Consider the following 16,609-nt stretch of genomic DNA (forward strand, 5'->3'; position numbering starts at 1 on the left):
TAGAAAATTCTCTGAAAAAACCTCACAAGCTCCGGCCCGACCGGCCGGTTCGAACCGAATATTTGAGAGCGAAGAATTCACGCTTCTCGATGCCTGGTACAAAATTCCTTACCCCCGACCATCAATTTTGTACAATAAATATTTTCTCAACGCACAAAAGAAAAATTAAATTAACAATAAAATATTTATTCTGTTGAATTTGATTTAATATTTTACTTTTTGGGGAATATTTCTCTCCCTTCTATTTCTGGCTCTCTTTCAAGCCCTAAAATCTGAAACGATTTTTCCCCATTATTGTCCGAATCAAAAAAACCGTCACAAAAAGCTCACAATCCACACACACACACACACACACTCTTTCTCTCTCTCCCTCTCTCTTTCCAAGCAAACCAAACACATTCTTCATTTCCCTCGCCTAAATTCTCTGTTTTTTTTACACCATCATCAGCACCGTCCATTTCGCAATGGCGCAATTTGGACGGCTGTGATCGTCCGATCGCTCTGCGAGCTCAATCGCCACCACCACCACCACCACCGCCATAGGCGTCATCTGTTGTAACCTCTGATTCTATGTTAGCGGCTCCGTTTGGATGCGTGTATTGTTGGGTGGAGGATAAATGCATGTGGTTGGGGATCTAGGGTTTCGGAGCCTCGTGCTGGTGGCTTGTTTTTTGGTGCCGGTGATCGGCTTCTTCGTGGTCCGAAGGAAATGGCGCCTCGCGAAGGCCAGAACGGAGGAGATCAAGAGGCTTTTGATCTTGGCCAAGGAGGAAGCTGCTAGAGCTGAGTTTGAGGTCGCGGCTGGGTATGCCTCCGTTTCGGTAGCTGAGAATAAAGGTTCATATTGCGCCGTTTGTTACTGCCCCACCACCACGCGCTGCGCCCGCTGCAAGGCGGTTCGGTACTGGTACGTTTTCTAAAAAAATGGATAATATATTCTTTTTCTTCTAATTTCTATAATTTTAGGCTTGACCAATTTGTGCATTTCGGGTTTATAATTATGTGATTTGCGTGGTAATTTTTTTCATTTATTTACATTACATGTTTGGTAATTCTGAATTTTTGTGTGAAACCCACTTGTTAATGTATTTGTTTTTCTGGGATGTATGGATTTTTCTTTTCGTGAATATGATTCAGTGGATGGTTTTTTGTCATTAATCTGATTCTGTACTTTTAATATGTGAAAAAGCTAAAACTTGAGGAAATCTGTATAGAGTTAACCCCTGATAGGGAGAAGGAATTTGATGAATTTATTTTGTATTGAATATTACCGAGCCTCCCATGAGTACCTACTATGTAGGTGTTATGGCAAGTGGCTGTTATCAGAAAAAGAAAAAAAGTTGAAGTGATAGGGCTTTTAGTTACTAAGTTGTTACTACAACTGAGAAGGCAACGATTTGCTCATGATTAAGAACCATTAGAAGATCTGTATTTTTTTTTGGTTTAACAGGCATACACAACTGATCTTCTGTTTCTTGTCAAAAATAAAAAAATAAAAAAGGCGAACAGTCAAATAATGAAGAGAATGCCTTCAAACTTACTGACATCTTATGATCACTTAAACTGTAGAGAGGAGTCGAGGCTTGAAAAAAAAAATCGACCTTAGATAATGCTGATTGATGAAAAAGAATCCTTGTAGCCAACCCCAATTAGATTTGAAGAAAAGTCTTGTGGAATTGTTCAGTTCAATACTTGATGTCAACTTTATTTCCTGGTTAAGCTATGGATCCCAAGGTTGAAAATGCCAAAGATACATGTACTTGCTTGTTCTTTGTAATGACAGCGGTCAGGTCTTCATAGAGATTATCACATGATAGACTTAATAAGATTGTATTTCTGGTATCATGCAGTGTTCATCTCATTTGTTCTGGTGGCGATCATTAATCTCTTATTGCTTGATATTACTTTTTTCTGCACTCGTACCAGTTAAAAATAAGGTTAATTTACATTTTTGTTCCTTGTAATTTAGGCTCAATTCCATTTTAGGCATTGTAGTTCTAATTTCAAAAACTTGACATTTATAGTTTGTCAACATTTTCAATGCAATCCAAATTTACATTTCTGTCGTGTGGGTGACGACAAGGATAAAAAGGTGAACGTAATTTGCCTTCATGATGGCCTGGTTCCATGCTACTGTCACACTTTTTTTTTTCTCCTTGGTGACATCAGGGAAAAAAATTAGCATTTCCCGCCAACCAACATCACAGAACTTACAAATTCGACCACATTTAAAGCCTTAACAATCTATAAGGGTAAATTTATTGATACTAGAAGTCCAGGAACTACAGTCCTTAACCTAATAGTAACATTAACAGGTGACCTATTTAGTAAGCTGTAGTTTATTCATGTCACACACACGCCTCTTCATGTGTTCTCTCTCTCTCTCTCTCTTGAGGGTTTCTATAATTGGTATAGTATTATATTTACAATATTGACATGACATCCAAATTCAATGTTTCAGTTCTGGGAAGTGTCAAATTATTCACTGGCGACAAGGTCACAAGGAAGAATGCCATCCTCCTAGTCATCGAAGCATTGACGGGGAAGGTGATGCTGGTCTGAACGTGGCCAAGAAAGACCTTGAAATTAATACTGACAAGATTGAAAACAGGCAGTCAGTTGAAAGATTCTCTGAGGAACCTGCATTGCCTAATCCCGGTTGCCCTCCCGAAGTTCAATGTATAACTGATGATGATAGTGAAGATGAATATCTTTCCGAGAGGAAAGGAACAAATTCTACTTCAGAATCATCAGCTACCTCTTTTTCTGGATTTTCTACTTCTGCCAGCTGTACTGGATCTTCGGATGATGCTTCTGTCAGTGAGAGTGTTAGTTCATGTGAATCTGACAGACCAGATGAGCATCCATCTGCTAATGATGCCCTTGACATGCTACACACTTCCTTTAAAGTTGATAACATTGATCAATCTAAGCCATTATCTCCAAAATTTGCTAGCTTGGTTGATTCTGTTAATGGTTTTGCTAAATTAGGTAAGTTAAGTCAGGCTAAACCTAGTTGCAATGATGGAGAGAACGAGCGGAGATCAAATTGTTCTTCAGATTTGAACAATATTTGTCCAGTTACCGAGTCTTGTACACCATCTTCTGGTTTCTGGGGGAGAACTCTCGATTCTGTAGGGTCCAGTAGTGATGTCCAGGTGTCCAATTCCAGTGTAGCCAGTAATAGCAAGGTACCTGGTTTTGGGTCTTCCTTACAGTTTTCTTTCAACTTGTCTGGAAATACTGCTCCTGCCCTGCATACGCTAGGCTCTGGGTCAAGTGGCACTATACTAGGCGATGCTCGTACAGATTGTTCAGAGCTCAACAAGTCAATTTATGGAGCTGATTTATCAGAGAAGATCAGTGGAGATGCTCCTAAGGTCCGGAACTCCCCATCCTGGAACTGTAAAGGGTCAAATAACGAGGTTAATGGATCTAGCAGTGATTTACATGCCTTAAAGTCCAGAGCAGTTAATTCTATGCCATCCTCCTCGCCTTCTGTTCATAAATCTATTCGCACTGAAAGAGTTTCAAAAGGTACAGATGCTTTGAATTCTAGTAGAGTGCTACCCACAAGCTTGGAACGGTCGAACCATGCTGTTAATAACTGTGGCAGAACTTCAAATCTTTCAAAGTCTAGGGAAGTTGGATGTCCACCCAGTGTTTCTGATGCTCGTCTTGCATCTGCTGTTGAAAGTTCTTCACTTCCATGTGTAAAAGCTGGAAAAGTTGATTTTGTTGAGGCTAGGGATGCTGTTTCATCTCAAGTTACAAATTCTTCAAATGATAGGAATGGCTTGAAAACGTCTGTTTTTAAAGTTTTTGATCAGTTTAGAGGATCTAAAATATCAAAGCACTATCCTTTGGGAGTTGGGACTGAGATTGCAGGAAAACATATTGAGAAGGTTTGAGCTTTTATCCTTTCATAACGTACATGCCTTAACATTTTGCTGATTTGCAGTAAAATTTAGTTGATTATACTTTTTGTTTCTGCAGGAACTCTTTTCATATGAATTATTTGTCAAGATTTACAATTGGAACAAGGTGGAACTGCGCCCTTCTGGCCTTATAAATTGTGGTAACAGGTAATGTCAAATGATACCTGTTTATGCGGACATATTTGAAAATTAACAAGTGCATAGAACTGAGTCGTTAAATGATTCTGATTAGTTCTTCATGAAGTCTTGTAGCTGTAACCTTGACTTTTGAATGCAATGTTTTGTTATTAAGGTGAATTTCTGTGCTGCTACTTGTCTTTTTATATAGTTAGCATTATCAAGTTCCACATGTATGGTCTAATGCCTTCTGTCAGTCCTCTACACCAGCAATGGGAAATGACCCTGTGTTTTGACACAATCATTCATTATTTAACTGAATTTTCTACAATTAGTCTGTGCATACAACTTTACATATGTCTTGGTTGGTTTTCTTTTCAAACAGCTTATATAGATCAAAAGTTGGTTTTTCTATTGTTGTGGATTCGCCTTTTGTGTGAGAAGTGTTGTCATTCCCTTTTTAACGTACACTTTATTCCTATTTTGCAGCTGTTATGCCAATGCGGTGCTCCAGTGCTTGGCATTCACTCCACCTCTGACTGCTTATTTGCTTCAAGGACTCCATTCTAAAGTTTGTAAGTTTTTGAGCATGTTCTCCATTATGGATTCATATTGAATGCTTGTTTAGTAAGGTCGGTAGCTCTTATATTGTGTAAAGTTTATTGATGAGTCTTAATATGTTTCAGGTGTAAAGAAGGAATGGTGTTTCCTGTGTGAGTTTGAAAGTCTAGTTTCAAAGGCAAAGGAAGGAAAATCCCCTCTGTCTCCTATGGCAATACTTTCCCAGTTAAGAAATATTGGAAGTCAACTTGGTAATGGGAGAGAAGAAGATGCCCATGAATTTCTAAGGTGTCTCATACTATTCTATGCATGAACCACACTATCACTCTTCCATCTTCTGGAAAATCCTTATATTAATTTAATAAGTTAAATTGACAGGTATGCTATTGATATGATGCAATCTGTTTGCCTTATGGAAGCCGGGGTTAATGCATCGCGCTCTTTGAAAGAAGAAACAACTTTAATAGGCCTTACATTTGGAGGCTACCTTCGATCAAAGGTATGCATAGTAATGGGCCTGCTAGAGATTTAATGGTATTATAAATTATATACAACCAAGGGTAGCTCTGTTTTCTTACCTGAATTCCAATGCTGTTTGATTGTTGACATCTCACTATTAATAATTGCCTCAATGGAACATATGAATTTGATTTTATGGCCTGCAGATAGAATGCTCAAAGTGCCAAGGAAAGTCTGAGCGGCAGGAAAGAATGATGGATCTTACTGTTGAGATTGAGGGTGATATAGGAACCTTGGAAGAGGCTCTTCGACGGTTCACCAGTACTGAGACCTTGGATGGGGAGAACAAATACCAATGTAGCAGGTTAGTTGTGTTTTGTTCCATAAGTCAATTACGAGCATCTATTGGTTCTTGTTACATAGTTAGTGTAGAATCACTGTTCTTTCAACTGAAAATTCTTTTTGCTATCATATTTCTGTTAGCTATATATTAAGTTTGCTTACATTTTCTACATTTGATAGGTTATAACTGGTAAATCATTTTGGCAAAGCGTTCAATACTACAGCAAATTTACATTTTGATGAGATACTATGGGCAATAATGCTCTTTTATGCCCTAAGTTCAAACTGTGTGTGCTATAATGAAATTTGAAAACTGCTACTCTTTTTTTCTGATGATAATTGTCTGACATTTTGTTTTTAGAGCGAAAAGTGTAGAAAAAAGATGTCCTTGTTACATTTTTAGGATTGTGGCATAATGTATCTTGTGAAAACATTGATTATATGTAAGCATAAAATAATATCCATTAAATGTTCACCCTCTTTTCCCCTTTTGCAATCTGCCATGGTTGCTCGTTGATCTGCCCTCAAAGTTTGAATAACTTTGATTGAAGTTTCTATTTTATAGCATTACTGGCTTTAAAATGCACTAACTTTGTTGGTGCTTTCAATATCCGATCAATCAGATGCAAATCGTATGAGAAGGCCAAAAAGAAGTTGACAATACTGGAAGCTCCCAATATCCTTACCATTGCACTGAAGCGTTTTCAGGTAATTGAGTTATTCAAGCATGAATTTTTAGTCTGGGCTGTCTGTATCTTATTTCTTTTATCTAATGAGCGTTTCCTGTAAAACAGTCTGGAAAATTTGGGAAGATCAATAAGCCTATTCGGTTTCCTGAGATCCTGGACTTGGCACCTTATATGAGTGGTACAAGTGATAAATCTCCAATATATAGACTTTATGGGGTGGTTGTTCACTTGGATATCATGAATGCCGCATTTTCTGGTCACTATGTGTGCTACGTTAAGAACTCCCACAACAAGTGGTTTAAGATCGATGACAGCATGGTATGTTATTTACAAAGTTGGTATTTTAATGTGGGTTGCAACTTTACTCATTCATTTTTGTTATTTAGCTTTGGGTTTTAGCTGTATCTACGTTAAGTCATGGGTTTATCTGAGTTATTTTACAGGGCTCTCTTACCTAGATTTACTGAAGGCCATACAACACAGGATAAGGTGTTCCCTGTAAACTTCAGTTAGTCTACATCTGAAAAAAGAAGGAAAAACACTGAGAGTAAACAACAAAACAGAATTACAAGACAACAGCATTCCAATCTGAATAAATAGCATGAAAAGACCAATCTCGAAATTCAGAGGAAACCGAGACCAAAAACAAACTCTGTCCCACAAATGACCCACATCCTCCCCTCTTACACCTTCAAAGATTTTTCTCCTCTCCTTCTGCTCGACCCAAAGATTGGTCCTGTATGATTATAGGGATTTGTGTAACTGTGTTACAGTGATGAATTTTTATTTTACCTCTAATTCGGATGATAGGAGCTTTAGAAAAGTTCTCTAGAAAAATGGATTTGAGGTGAACAAGCATGAAGACTTTAGTGGTGCTTTAAATTTCGTAGTGATTGATGGATAATTAGCTAGCATCCAACCCTTAAAGCTCTACAAATTATATACTGAACTAGTTAGCCCTGTCTCGTGTTTCCATTTCCTATGATTTTCTTATTTATTTGTTTCATGCATAACCAGAATATTGTAGTAATTTCGTATTCCAGTGCTTTCAATCAATAATGTGTTTAATGTGGTTGGGCAGGTAACAGCTGTTGAACTTGAAAACGTCTTGACGAAAGGGGCATACATGCTTCTTTATTCGAGGTGATGATCTCTTGACCTTTTCTGTTTTGTTCACATTGCCGCCTCTTTTTTAGTTTCTCTAATCGTTTTATTGTTTGTGCTTCCGACACCTATCTTGTAGGTGCTTGCCGAGGGCCCCGAGATTGATAAGAAACAGAATAATATCTCCTGATCCCAAACATAGAGCCATTCCTTCCTGGATTAGTGGAAAGACTACCAATTTGAAACCGAAATCTGTCTCGCCACATTCTAGCGTTGACCCATTCTTACCCAGTTCAAATCCTCCAGAGGATAAAACGAGTTCTCAGCTGAAAAGGATTTTAGAAGAGGATTCATCAAGTGACAATTCTTCCCTTATCAGCAACAACTCTGACGAAGGTTCTTGTAGTACTGATAGCACTCGTGATTCTTCGAGCGCCGATGACTTGTCCGATTATATATTTGGTGATTCAGGACGTGGTTGGAATAGCCCTTGGAGGAATTTTTCGGATTCTGACACTTCTTCCTCATCCTCTTCCTCACCCTCAAGTACGAAGCATTCACCACTCTCTGATTTAAACCGGTACGCTTCAGATGGTGCAATGACTGTTCCTTTTTTGCATTCTGACACCAGTAAACAGTGTAGAAAGTTAGCAAGTAGTAGTAGTAGAAATAGGGAAACTGACTCGGAGAGATTAGGACCCGACTCTTTAAGGGATGTAAAATTTAAAAAACCAAGTAGGGAAAGGACGGTAAACATTTGATTATTATATGATATATATTATGTTCAAAATCGAAAGATCGAAAGCTGCAAATAAAGAGATTGAGAGGAGCTGTATGTAATGTAACCCATTAGCAGGTTTTATTAAAAGAAATCGGCCATGGCCTTTTTGCCAGTTACCCTTTTCAAGTCGCATTGAAGGACAGTTGCCCATCTGTGAGTTGGCACTTGATGCAAGTGGAAGTCGTCTGCTCTTGCATGGGCCATTGCCCACATTTCTCTTTATTTCTTTCTGCACTCCCAAATTCTGTTTGCCTCGCGAGAGTTCAAAGTCATTGCTTCATTCATCTGGTAATGTTTGACAGGTTAGATTTTGGGTAGAACATTCATATCTTGATATTGCTGAACTTTCAATACCATCAGTGCATTACAAATCTGAGGGTTTATTAGGGTTTTTATTTTATTTTGTCCTTAAAGTTTAGGGTTTAATTATAAATCCCAAACACAGAAGATAAGTATTGCATACTTTTTATAGGCGCCAGACGTCAACTCCCTGCTTCTTTATCACTAATGGCCTCAACTACTTGAGACTGAATTGGTCTTCCCACACAATTTAATCATTGCTGGACTTAGTCTATAGGTGCAACACCCAAGTCTTTGATTTGCAGTAAATGTTGCTTCTTCTTCTTTCGCTATGCGGGGGTATCCACATTTATATTCCAAGATGTGGGAATTTCGCACTTACATGGCTATCTAAGATATAGATATTGTCCAATTAAAGTATATATATACACCATTTGTTACCTAGTCTGAATTATAATAAAAACTTTGATAATACCGCTATATTATAAGTTATAACCGGACAGTGTCGATCACTCAGCCATATAAAAGTCCCCATAATACATGTAGAGAAATATAAACCCGAAATTTGCACAAGGGATTTATAACTCAAAGGGGTTAATAGTATTAATCTTCCTTGCGCTTTAAGTAGTTAATAGCATTAATCCCTGTATTTGAGATTGTAAGTTTAATTCCCCCTTCCTTAAGAGCAATTCTAGCAAGCAGCCTTGGCCCGAGCAAGAGGGGGCCCAAGCCCCAGGTCGATGTTCTAGTGGGCTTCAGCAGCCCGGGCAGTTGGTGGCCTCCACAAGCCTGGGCAGGTCCGAAGGCAAGAACAGCCTGGGTTTGCTGACGTCAGCAATGAAAAAAAATTATAAAAAATCTAAAAAGTTGCTAAAAATTTCAGAATTTAAAAAAAAATAAATACTTGGTCATATTCTTCACTTCCCACACCAAAATTCTATATAAATTCCTTTCTTCATATCTCATGTGAATAGTAGTTGACATTGGATTGCTATGGCAATGGGTGAAAACACTACAAGCCTTTTGCAAGGACTGCCACTATTTACGTGAATAATAACAACCATTGCCTTACCCTTGTCCTTTGCCATGACAAATGGGTGGAAGTGCTCTAATAAGTAAATGCGTACCCAAACTTGGACCAAAGAAAAAACACGCTACCCAAAGAATTCATAACTGAAACTGAGTCAAGCCTGGCTGAAGGCCAACCAAAAATAGAAAGTGGAGGTTGTCGGGTTTTAGTAAAAGCGAGAGAGGTGCAATTCAAAATAGATACATATTTGGAATGTTGACCAAATGGCACGAGAGAAAGTCAAACTACTCAGGGCACGAGGGAACAGTGTCACACAAGACAAGACTAGAACCAACGGCCCACACCACGACAAAAATAGCCCATACATGATAAACCCATCCCCACTCCCCTAGGTTTCAACTTGAACGATCAAACCGAAAGGGCAACCAGCACCGTACACGTGTACTTTGTTCAATGATGCCTGCCTTGACCCTCTTGCAAGTTGCTTGCACCCCCTACCCCACCCATGCCCAACCCATGCCGTCATGTGGGCAGTGGACCCGCAGGGATGAGAATGGAGAACGGATCACTGATTTCATTAACATTAGTTAACCACCGGATTAGAATCAAATATAAAGTTCTTTAAAAAAAAAAAAAAAAACTAAGTTCAAGTATTAGATTAGAGTTTGAATTTGGCCATTTGATTAGGTGCATTATTATGATTATATACACAGGTATATTAAGTATACGTATAAATGTACGTAGAATAATGTATATAGGGTGTAGATTCATAAATTTATACATAATTAAGGACAAAAATCAAAATATAATCTAATTCAATAAATAAATAAAAAGGATATTGACAAAAATACTTCAACTTAGGTATTCACACATTTGGCACCCCATAAAAAAAATTATAGCTCTGGCTGTTTGGGCTATGTTGTTGTTGAGTCCATTATTGATACGAGCCAGCTGAAGAGGAATTCAGTTTCAGATGAATCATCATGCATGCATGCATGCGTCCAAATTTGATGGCAAAGAAAGCATCAAGCATGCCTGAATATATATTTCTTTTTAAGCTTTTCTTTTCCCAGAAACTCAAAGTCATGAAAAAAGTCACACCGACCGCCGTACAATACACACAGCCAAATCCCATGTGTTTCGGGGATGTCGAACAAAGCAGCAACAGTAGCATATCCTATCCTCTTCACGAATCATATCATATCATCCCTCCCAACTCTTCTTTTCGGCTGAAAGAGATTGCTCTCTCTCTCTCTCTCTCTCTCTCTCTCTCTCTCTTTGTGTTCATGCTTTTCCTCAACCTCACCAGCTTAGTAATCGGCAAAATTTAGAAAGGCTGTATTTTGCCTTTCATTTTTGCTTTGTGTCAAAAAAGAAGAAGAAGAAATTGAAATTGTTGGGCTTTTACTGTTTGTTTATTACTGGTTCATTTGCCTTTATTCTTCTCTCTCTAGAAGGTAGGTTAAATTTTCTCAGTTGTACAACTTTTTTTTTTGGGTTTATTTATGTACATGTCCCATGTGCTTTCAAACTTGTCTCATATTACAACTTGTGTTTCGAAATGTCTCAAAATACCCCTCATACTTTTAAAAACTGTCTCACATGATTTAAAAAATATATATACATAATTAGTAGGAAAGTTAGGATATATAACCAATTTCAACGGTTGAACCATGCATACACAATTTTGGGTTACACCGAGATAACATATGTACCGACACTCCTATATCTGATGCTACTTGTGTTGGAAAATTTGGTTTATGGATACTAATTTTCCTGCAAAACATCATATATATGAAATAACTATTAGAAAATTTTAATTTACATTGATAGAGTAGATTAAATAAAATCAACGAAATTACAGCAAAATACTTATCTTTTGGGATATAGAAGTTGGTCTCCATTGACATTTGAGTAGAATAATAGTTTTAGGTTGAGGCATGTAGTCATTGTCCTTAAGAGTAGATTTCGCCCCTCGGAGACAATGTTTCGGTGTAGCAAGGTTGTATGGCGGCCTACCTTCCAGGATAAAACAACCAATGACTCTTATATGCGTACACTCGCAATACTTGGATCGGATGAACCACTCAAATCTTTCCCTTGATAAAAGAAAACAAATTGGAACACAAGCTCAAGAATGTGGAGGAGAAAATAATGAAGAAAGGTGCCAAAAATCTCTCACCAACGTTTTTCTTTTTGGTGTATATATAAGATTACTGACTCTAGTGAATGTTGGGTTATTAACCAAGCAATTAAACCACATTTGCACGTTAAGAACAAAACTGAAGGCTATTGCTCAAATAGTAAAATATGATCCCAACTAAGCAATTAATCTTTGGAATCAAAACACTATTGTAAAACCAAAGGCATTTAACTTATTTAAATGATAAAATAAATTGATACAAAAAGCTAACGGAAATAAACCAATTAAAACCACAAAAGATATATAAAAACCGACAACAAATTAATGTCCAATTTATTCAAAACCAATACGAAAGAAGTTTATAATTTTAATAAAATAGAATTAAACCAAACATTTAAAATTTTACTTTCAACATAAATTCATTTTGTATTTTGAAATACTCGCAAAAATTCCAACAACTTGAACTATGCTCAAGATTCCAGTAAATTTCCACCGTTGAAGAGAAGAAAGAGAACAATGTTGTAAATGCGGGCATGGCCCACGTGATGAAAGTGAAGAAGCATTAGGAGCGTATGCATTAAAAAGGAAGACTTTGTTAAGCATCCTACTTCAAATGCATTGAAATTAACTTTGATCTCAGTAGTTAGTTGGTACCATTATTGATAAGGAGAAAAACGTTTGATGTCTTTCACCTACAAAAAGAAGCGTTGATGAGAAAGTTAGGTGAAAATCCGAGAGAGAGAGTAAAATTTTAATAGTTATAACACCGAGAGTCATATCATTTGATACTCTCATATTCTGTCTATTTTACCGTCAAATTAAGCATGTCACATACTATGGTATGTTGACAATACTTGAGGACATGCCATTGCCATAGCTAGCTATTGCCCATGCATGCACACATTTTCTTGTAGCAATGCATGCATATTCATTCTAAGACATTATATATAACATGCCCTAAGAAATTAGAATTAAATAAGTACATGGCTAGAACCCACGTGCATTCACGTAAATAATATATGAAAGGGAGAAAGAAAAAAAACAGAGATTGTTTGCTTTGCTTTATTCTTTCGTTAGGTGGAATATGGACTTACTTCCATTCTACCCCACCTATATTTTATTCATTTTAACGAATTAACAACAATTTAAGACATTCTCTTCTTCATTCTGCTGGTCAACTAGAAAGGTGACACGTACTTCATAGTTAGGTTAAAATCAATTTGCAACTTAATTTAAAACTAAACCATCTTAAACATGTTTTCCAATGTCTATGCTTTGTGTCTGCAAATATATGTACTTTCCTGTGCGATCTGATTAATTAATTACATCGTGAAGCTAATGCATGGTTTTAATATTGTTCTCAGCTTGCTTTAGTGCCTAACCTGGTACACTTTCATCAAAGCCATATTGACAATATTTGTTTTTAAAATGGCATCCATTTGCTGAGGTGGATTTAACGTTAATCTTTTATCGTTGAAAAGAACGTGACCGTGACCAAGAGGAATATAATCGATATGATCATAAAATTTGGATTAAGGAAGAAAATACAGCACCTCTTATCGACTGCACCTCCTTGAGTCTTAATAGGTCCACCACTATCCATGAGGATGTGGTATAGTAAAAAAAATAGGAACTGAGGCCAAGCGTCCATTGGTGGCTGGCTGCTAATGATATCATAACAATCATTAGTCACATTAATCAAATATTAAGGTGGGCATAAACATGGTGATATAATGATGATTAGCAGAACAAAGCAGTCGAGAGAGAGAGAGAGAGAGGTGTTTGAAATTTAAGCCAAAAAGAATGGTCAAGAAAAGAGGGCGCCTGCCCACTTAATTAATTATATATATATATGACTTATGCAGAATCTGATCATCTTTAACATGCGTCTAGATAAGGTGGCTTTATTCAAAACTGAAAAAAGAGAAAACGTCAAAAAAAAAAAAAAAGGAAAAAAAAAAAGGGGAAAATTTTGGTTTAGACAAAATAATCTTCTCCTCAAGTTTTGGTTTGGTGGCATTAGTTGTTCACCTGTCTGTCTGTGGAGATGTACATTAATGCATGCGGCCAATATTCAAAGTTAATTTCCTTTGAAAAAAATGGGTAGTTCAATTCAAATCTTTTTAAAATATGTTATCGATCGAGCATGATACAAGGTGGTTTTGTTGTCTTCCAAAGGTCAGGGTTTTGACAAAATAATAATCTTTTTCAAAATTTAGGTGCTTCTAGACAACGTTTGATGTTTTTTGTGTGTGGTTATAACGTTTGATGATCAATGTGCTGTCACAAATGCACTTATCTGCGGTGGTTTATATTGTCATGTAATATTAATTTACTTATGTTATAATATATATGTATTTATTTATTAATAGTACACCTAAGTCTATGACATATCAGTCATGTTGTTCATTCATATTATAACATGTGAATTAGTAACATCACGTGACAGTGTGATCATCACACTCAAAATTTATCCATAAGAGGTGCTTGTGGTTTATCTTAATAGCCACTTTAGGAACTGTAGTTTTAATCTTGTAAATTTTGTCCATGTGGTTTACTTTTACTATCAATTTTAGTTGAATGTTCAGTTTCCTTCAATCGGTATAACTTGGCGTCCACATGTAGTGATATAAATCTCTAATTAAAGCTTTAATTAGCATTCTTCCAACTTATTAAGTGGAATTGGACACATAAACATTAAAACACCTTTGCAAATGAAGTGCATGCATGTGGTGGCCAAGTTATATAAATTAACTAAGCGAAGGGGAAATTGAAAGTATTTTGTTCTTCATGTTTGATAAGTCCAGATGTGACAAAAAAAAGTTCATTGCCTCAAGTGAAGGGGAAATTGAAAACACATCTAGCTTGAGTTTCATTTTCCTTTTTCCAAAGGTAAATCAATGCAAACACTAATTTAAGTTTTTCATGAGCAATATGCTCTCATCAATAATTAAAAAATTCATGGGAAGTCAAGCTAAGATGTAACTTTAAATTTTAATTTATTTCACTAATTAGGATGTTAAATTCAAAATCAGCCTGGTTTTCATTGACATAAAGTTATGAAACCTTAATAGCAATTGAGAAGATATGCATGATTGTTTTTTATTGTTGATGAACATGCATAAAAAAGATTAAATAATTGCATGACACTTTTTTAAAAGAAATTTTAAAAGTGAGTTTAGATCTTGGATCTACGTGTCATATCATCACCATATCAATATAATGAGATATGCTATGACATTTAGACCTCAGTGTTTCTCTTTGGACACTATGCCATCACCAACTAAATTGACAAATCTGGAAATGAATTTCCTGTCATCTTCAAACTCTATAGTATTCTTTAGAATAATCATGCCCCCCATCAAATATTAATGCATATGGTCGTAGGCCATAGTCAAGATTGCATGAAAGGAAAGGTTCAACACATATATATTATTAATTAAATTATAAACTACTATTGAATTTACAATGTTAGAAGAGATAACAAGTTTGAATCCCCTTTTTTCGGGAATTCAAAATAATAAAAAATTCTATACTTCAAGCTCACTTCAAATCACAAGTTTAAATTATAAACTACTACTGATGATGTCTTGTTTGGCTCCTACAAGTTTTGATCAAACAAATGAGCTATATATGTTATAGCTAGCTTAGTAGATTTTGTTAATCTATTCTTTGATAGCTTAAACTTTTAAAAGACATTAATCGTATTCTTCTTTGAGATTAAAGTATAAATTCTCAGGGAAATATCACGCCTAAACCTAGAATCTGAAGGGCTTGGGTTAAAAACTTACAATCCCCATACGGTACCCACATTTTATTTATAGGTTGACATCACGGTATGGATATACTTCCCGTATTTCAATTAATCCAACCCCTTAATTATGTGTAACATCAAACACATCATTGGATTAGTGTTAACCATCTCCAATGCGATTAAATTCTACTTCATAAACTCTTTAACATTTTTCTCCAAGCACTTGACGCGTATGCTCTACTAGGCATCTCTTATATTGTGGTCTAGTTGTAGAAAACAGGAGTATCCCCTGAACTGAAATAAGTATGAACTTGATGGCCCTCCTTTGGTTTTTCTTTTTAAACACAAATTTGCTTAGACACGCATGCATGCAAATCCACTCGTTAATCTGATCAAAAATGAAATGGTGCAAGTACAGCATCCCATATACATAAAAACACCATGGCCCATATGATCACTAAACATATGTGCACTTTAGCAACAACTAGAAACACGGCATGATGGCCTCTCTCTGCAACGTCAAGAAGCCAATCACTTCGTCCAAAGTTTTTTCTTTTCGTTTTTGTTTCTTTCCAAAGAGGTGCATGCAGCAGTGGCACTCAAGAATCCACACACACACACCAACAAATAAAAGAAAAACAAAAACAAAAGAGAAAAAGAAATTAGAGGCTCGGGACGAGCCACCTTTGGCTTTTATGATGTTTTGCTTTTTTTCCCATCAAAGAAAGGATGGAAGCAAAGTAAGATGGAGACAAACGAAAGTACATATACTAGATCAGATTGGAAAAAAATAAAGAAAAGAAAAAGAAGCAAAATATAGAGAAGAAATAAAGTCCAAAGAAGTTTTCTTATCAGAGAAAAAAGACCATTTAATTGCCTATTGGATAAAGCAATAACTCTCTCTCTCTCTCTCTGTCTGTCTGAGAGAGAGAGAGAGAGAGAGAGAGAGAGAGAGAGTGTGTTGTGTGAAAGGAAACCTACTGGACTGGCAAGCACAAGCCCCAGGCCACGTTTCTGCACTGTCATATACTTTATCCAAATCCAGAAGAAAATCAAGAAAAAGAAATTCAAACCGAATCACAGGCGTTATCTTTTATCTTTGCGGGAGCCAGTGCTGCTGCTTCTGCTTCTGCAGCTGTTGCAGATTGCAGAAACCAGCTAAGCTTAGACTCTGCTCTCAGCAGAATCAAATAGTACCCCCCACCCATCAGCCATAAGATTTTGGAGACGGTCATTCCAAACTTCAAAGCAAAAAAAATCATGAACCCCACATTCCAAAACCCCATTCAAAGACAACCACAAATCCATAACCAAAGAAAAGCAACTTCGAATTTTCATTTCAGACTTTTGACACCACCAAAGAGCCAAAGAGCCAAAGAGCCAAAGGCCAA

The 16,609-nt window shown here is 36.6% G+C and overlaps 1 protein-coding gene across 1 annotated transcript; it reads left to right on the plus strand.

The window, feature by feature from the left end:
* The first annotated feature begins 211 nt into the window (after positions 1 to 211).
* On the plus strand, positions 212 to 8,469 carry UBP16 (ubiquitin-specific protease 16). The gene is made up of 11 exons (XM_021952491.2): positions 212 to 907; positions 2,462 to 3,905; positions 3,997 to 4,085; positions 4,545 to 4,630; positions 4,742 to 4,904; positions 4,995 to 5,115; positions 5,282 to 5,439; positions 6,041 to 6,125; positions 6,212 to 6,424; positions 7,188 to 7,249; positions 7,350 to 8,469. Exons 1-11 carry the CDS (start codon positions 618 to 620, stop codon positions 7,969 to 7,971), a joined length of 3,333 nt encoding a protein of 1,110 aa, XP_021808183.2. The 5' UTR covers positions 212 to 617; the 3' UTR covers positions 7,972 to 8,469.
* The last annotated feature ends 8,140 nt before the right edge of the window (positions 8,470 to 16,609 follow it).

Source organism: Prunus avium, chromosome 1 (assembly GCF_965620075.1).
Source record: "Prunus avium chromosome 1, drPruAviu1.hap1.1, whole genome shotgun sequence".
NCBI classification, from domain to species: domain Eukaryota; kingdom Viridiplantae; phylum Streptophyta; class Magnoliopsida; order Rosales; family Rosaceae; genus Prunus; species Prunus avium.